We start from the raw sequence: 5,488 nt of genomic DNA on the forward strand, positions 1-5,488 counted from the left end.
AGGTCCAACTCTCTTTTGCCTGTGTTTAGTCCCCAGTATGTTCCAGGAGTACTTATAGGCTGTGCTGGGGTGGGGTGACTTCAGGGAGAAGGAAGATGCGGGAAATGCAGAGCTCAGTTCCAAAAGCCTTGGAGATGTTCCCTCATTGGATCTCTCAGTATGACAGACAGAAAACAGGGCATTGATGCCATCACAGTTAAACCTGCCTGGCAAGAAAAAAAACTGCCTTGAAGAACTCCTGAAGCAAGTTTCGATGCAATAAGAAAAATAAGAGCAAGGGTACGGGAATTACAAGCAGGAGGAAGAAGAGTGGAACAATTTCCTGACCTGTCAGATGAAGAACTCGGAACATGGAGTGAATGATTTCAAATGTTTTCAGGCAACAAATGTGGAGTTCTCTCTTTTCCTAATGTTCTTCACGTCAGCCATGGGGTATTAAAGCACAATGTGTGTGGTGGTGTTTGTTTATGTGAAAGGCAGAGAGAAATCCTTGGTAAAGTGTTGAAAAATATGCAGAAACATGTAAATGCTGAATGTTGGCCATTGGGATCCTTTAAGGCAGCTTTATTTAATGATGATGGCATCCTAGACATCTGGCCTGGGGCAGGTATCTGCTCTCCATTTACACTCAGGGACAGAGGGACAATCTTTGATGGGCTAAATCATCTCACTAGGGTGTAATGACCTAAAAAAGGTCAACTGAGCCATGTCTTTAAGGTGTTTCTTCCTCTTTCTTGACTACACAGGGAGGCAGAGCTGCTACACACCAACTGTGATGCCTGTTCTGAGCTCCCTGTCTAGTACAACCTCAGGGTGGCTGTAAACTCTTCGCCCTTTCTGCACCTCTGGAAAACTACAGAGCCTGTGGGAAAGAGAGAGGGAAAAGTAGGATCATTTCTAAACTGATGTCGTGATTTGCAGAGAGATATTCTGAATTCTGTGCTTGAGATCTACCAGAAAGGGGGAGAAAATAGAGCAAGACCTGAGGAAAGTGCAAAAGGCAAGAGGTAGGTAAGAAAAACAGACTCTGGTTTCTTGCTAGTAACCTCCTGCTTGCTGAGTTAGAAACTCTTGGACAGAAATGAGCAGCAAAGGAATTTCCTGGTGAGATTGTAAATGGAAATGGGCATTCCTCTGCTGGTCCCATTTGAACCTCCCCAAGACAGTGAATGTGTTTGTATACTGGAGAACTTTAAGAATTCCTTTAAAAAATAAAGAGGTAGAGAAACTGGGCAGGGGTTTGCAGCTTCTGCTTTGTTAGAGACCCCAATTTTTGAGGGGAGAGCATGTTCTGATAACAGCAGGCCTAAGGGAGCACTCAAGCTTCCAAACAGCTGCTGGCTCAGGGGAGAGCATTTCCAGTGAGGAATGTGGCTTCTGTGCACATATTTCCAGTTTCAGAGTGGATGAGCTAACTAGAGAGTCCTTTCCTTAATTTAGAGGAGAGCCATTAGGAAAAAAACATGCAACAGCTCGTGCTTGAGCCATGTATTGTAGAGAAGATGCTTGAGCATGGCAGGATTTACTTCCATCCTAGCCCTTCCAATTCCCAGCAGATAAAAGGACACTGTAGCATTTTTCCAGCTCTCTATTCTGTGAGAGTAGGATGTGGTGGAATTGCCATCTCCTCAGGGTTTGAAGTGATATGTGCATGTGGCACTTGGGGACATGTTTTAGTGGTGGGCTTGGCAGTGCTGAGGGAAGGGTTGGACTCCATGATCTCAGAGATCTTTTCAACCTCAATGATTCCACAGTTCTGGGATTCCTCCCTGACAGAATGGGAGTGCACATTTGTCACAACAACTACAGTGTAGGAAAACAGTGGGTTCAGGGGTGAGGGTCAGTGTGGAGGGGTCAGAGACCTGAAACAGGGAGCGGGAAGGCAGAGGAGCAGGGGACAGTGCTCTTTGCAAACGCTGCTCACTGTGATTTAAGACATGACACTGTGCTTTCTGTAGCAGGAAAAACAGCAGCAAATGCATGCTGCTGTCACCATCCATGACCCTTGGAGCTGTAGCACATTCCCTTCTCTTCCTGGACAGCCCATGACTGCCCCCAACACCTGTGCCATGGGAGCCTGAGCTGCAGCCATGGAACGGAGCAACTTCTCCCAGGTGACTGAATTCATCCTCCTGGGGCTCTCTGACACCAGGGAGCTGCAAGTCCTCTTCTTCACTATCTTCTTCCTGGCCTACACCATGGTTTTGCTGGGGAACCTTCTCATCATTGTGACAGTCAGGACTGACCCCAAGCTCTCCTCACCCATGTACTTTCTCCTCTGCAACCTGTCCTTCCTCGATATCTGCTTCACCTCTGTCACTGTTCCCAGGATGCTTGTGGACCTGCTCTCCCGCAGGAAGGCCATTGTGTTTGAAGGCTGCATCGCCCAGCTCTTCTTCCTGCACTTTGTTGGCTCCTCGGAGATGTTCCTCCTCGCCGTGATGGCCTACGACCGCTACACGGCCATCTGCAAGCCCCTGCACTACACGGCCATCATGAGCCGCTGGGCCTGCTGGCTGCTGGTCTGCTCCTGCTGGGCAGGGGGATTCCTCCACTCCATCACCCAGACTTGGCTCACAATCCAGCTCCCCTTCTGCGGCCCCAACACCATCGACAGCTACTTCTGCGACGTGCAGCCCATCGTCCGCCTGGCCTGCGCCGACATCTACCTCACCCAGTGGCTCATGGCCTCCAACAGTGGCCTCATCTCCCTGGCCTGCTTCCTGCTGCTGCTCACCTCCTACACGCTCCTCCTGCTCTCCCTCCGGGGACGCCTCACCCAGGGCCACTGCAAGGCGCTCTCCACCTGCGCCTCGCACCTGCTGGTCGTCACCCTCTTCTTCCTGCCCTGTATCTTCATCTACCTGAGGCCCCCCTGCACCTTCCCCTTCGACAAGTATGTCTGTGTCATCTACACCATCTTGTCCCCGCTGATGAACCCCCTCATCTACACCCTGAGGAATAACGAGGTGAAGGAATCCATGAGGAGGCTGTGGAAGTGCTGCAGAGTCTTCTGAGGCTTGCACCTGGAGGGATGTTCCTACAGACTGATGGCTTGGTGACTAATGCCTACACACTTCAAATTAGGTGTGTGGATATATACACACATATATAAAACTATTAATATTAAAAATCTGTGTTGAAAAACTGAAGCTTTCTAAAATATTAAAAATCCATCTTGAAAAACCAAAACCTTTTAAACTGTTTCATTTGTGTGGGATCATAAGTTTCAAATAAATAAATCCAGCACAAGCATTTTCTCCCTCTCTGCCGTGCTGTTACTGGGCTGTGGCAGCAGATGGCAGAGGCACATGCACTTAGTGTCCTCAAATTCCCCCACTGACACCGATGTTCTCAGCTGAAGGCAGAGATGGTGCAGACATTGTTTGTAGGATTTTCTTCAGACATATAAGGATGGGAATGCTTTTAACCTTTCAGAACACAATCCTAATTCTCTCACTGAAGTGCATTATTAAAAACATATAAGGGACAATATATAGAGGAAGGAGAGGGATTTTGGACAAGAACATGCAGTGACAGGCCAAGGGGGAATGGCTTCACACTGACAGAGGGTGGGTTTCAAGTGGATGTTAGGAGGAAATTCTTCCCTATAAGGGAGTGAGGCCCTGGCACAGGATGTCCAGAGAAGCTGTGGCTGCCCCATCCCTGCAAGTGTTCAAGAACACGTTGGACAGGGCTTGGAGCAACCTGGGCTAGTGGAAGGTGTCCCTGCCAGTGGCAGGGGCTGGGACTGGATGATTTTTACAGTTCCTTCCAATCCAAATCAGCCAGGGATTCTATGATCCTATGAAGGAATGACCCAATCCAGCATTCTGCCTGGGGAGATAACAACAGTGTTTGGAGAAGAAGATTAAGGAAAAGGCAGTAGGATTTTGTTCTGTGATGTGTTTTTAATAAGCAACATTTCCACCTCACAGTAATTAAGTTTCTCTACTTCTTCAGCCAACTTTAGCCTTTCTGAGGGCAGCAATGACATCACCAAATCCAGCAGGGCTGGAAGTGCAGTGGCTGCCATCCGGAGAACACCAACCAGAATCATTTAGGATTGGATTCATCTCATCAAAATTAGAATCACAGAATTATTTATGTTGGAAAAGCCCTCTAAGTCCAGCAAGTCCATCCCTTCCCCCAGCACTGCCAAGGCCACCACTAACCCACAGCCCCAAGTGCCACAGCCACAAGGCTTTTAAATCCCACAGGGATGGTGACTCCACCACTGCCCTGGGCAGCTGTGCCAGGGCTGGACAACCCTTCTAGGAAGAAAGTTTTCCCAATATCCAATCTAAATTGTTTCAAAAGAAGGGGGAGGCTTAAATTCCTCTCTTAAATTAGCCCTCACTCTCACACCAGCAGAAAGAGGAGGAAGATCAGAAGCATCAGGGAGTCCCTGATCCTCCTGCTTAAGAGAGATTTCCAAATATCTCCCATCTTGATGCAAGTCAGATTTCATTTGAATGGTGAATTCCTATTTAGAATCATGATTGGATCATCATAGAATGGTTTGCGTTGGAAGGGAGCTTTTTTTCTTCAGTATTAGAGAGAAATGCTGAAATATTGAAATGGCCTCCAGGACAATCAGGGTAAGTTTTAATGGAGAAAAAAATAAAATGTATCACTGTGATAATTTTTAAGAATTCCAATCAAGTTTTTACTAGACATTTCAGAATGTATATTAGAGGAATCACATACAATCATATAATATTTCATAAAATTCTCTTTTAGATGGCATAAAACTGGGCAGGAAATCACACCCAGAGACTGGTCACCCAGTTTTGGACTACATGTTTTGTGTTCCAATGACATCTTCCAGCTCAGCTTTAACAAAAAACCAAATGAAAATTCCATCTTTTTGGGAGTTGGTGTCTCAATACAAGGGTGGGAGTTGGAATAGCCTGGTCCAGTGGAAGGTGTCCGTTCCCATGGCAGGGGGTTGGAATGAACGAGCTTTAAGGTCCCTTCCAACCCAAACCACTCTAGGAAGACAATTCACTGCAACTGATTTTTCTCTCCAGGAAACATCTTGGCATGACTTTAATAAGGCCTCAGTTGGTGCTGTTAAAAAGTTGGGGCCTGACAAATTGCAAAGGTGCAACTTTGGCAGTTGAGTTTGGAAGTGCCTGGAAATTGGCTCCACTGCGCATCATTAAAACCACAAGTTCTTTCTCTCCTGGAAATTAGCAGCTCTGAGCTCACTGTCATCTAGAGGACTGGGAAAAATGGCCTCAAAGGGCCAAAGAATTCCCTTGATAACTGCTAGGATCTCTACAATGCTTTTGTTAAATGGCAAGTCAACTGAAGAAATCCTTCTCTAATCAATTTTGTTTCAAGACCATGGGACTGAAACACAAATGGACATCAGAGAAAAGGGACTGCAGTCAGTCTGGGCTCACCATAAGCATTTCTAGGTGGAAAACTCAAGGCTTGACAAAGCTGGGTAGTCCCAGCAATGGTCAAAATCAAATCCCTT

The 5,488-nt window shown here is 46.8% G+C and overlaps 1 protein-coding gene across 1 annotated transcript; it reads left to right on the top strand.

Annotated features, from left to right (window-relative positions):
- The first annotated feature begins 1,082 nt into the window (after positions 1 to 1,082).
- LOC113940974 (olfactory receptor 1509-like) lies at positions 1,083 to 3,122 on the top strand. Its single transcript, XM_027632127.1, has one exon. It carries the CDS (start codon positions 2,091 to 2,093, stop codon positions 3,015 to 3,017), a length of 927 nt encoding a protein of 308 aa, XP_027487928.1. The 5' UTR covers positions 1,083 to 2,090; the 3' UTR covers positions 3,018 to 3,122.
- The last annotated feature ends 2,366 nt before the right edge of the window (positions 3,123 to 5,488 follow it).

This window comes from Corapipo altera, unplaced genomic scaffold, assembly GCF_003945725.1.
Source record: "Corapipo altera isolate COAL_440 unplaced genomic scaffold, ASM394572v1 127733, whole genome shotgun sequence".
NCBI classification, from domain to species: domain Eukaryota; kingdom Metazoa; phylum Chordata; class Aves; order Passeriformes; family Pipridae; genus Corapipo; species Corapipo altera.

Excerpts from the sequence above, each read along its gene's own strand:
- LOC113940974 (XM_027632127.1), top strand. The coding sequence starts at position 2,091 with ATGGAACGGAGCAACTTCTCCCAGGTGACTGAATTCATCCTCCTGGGG.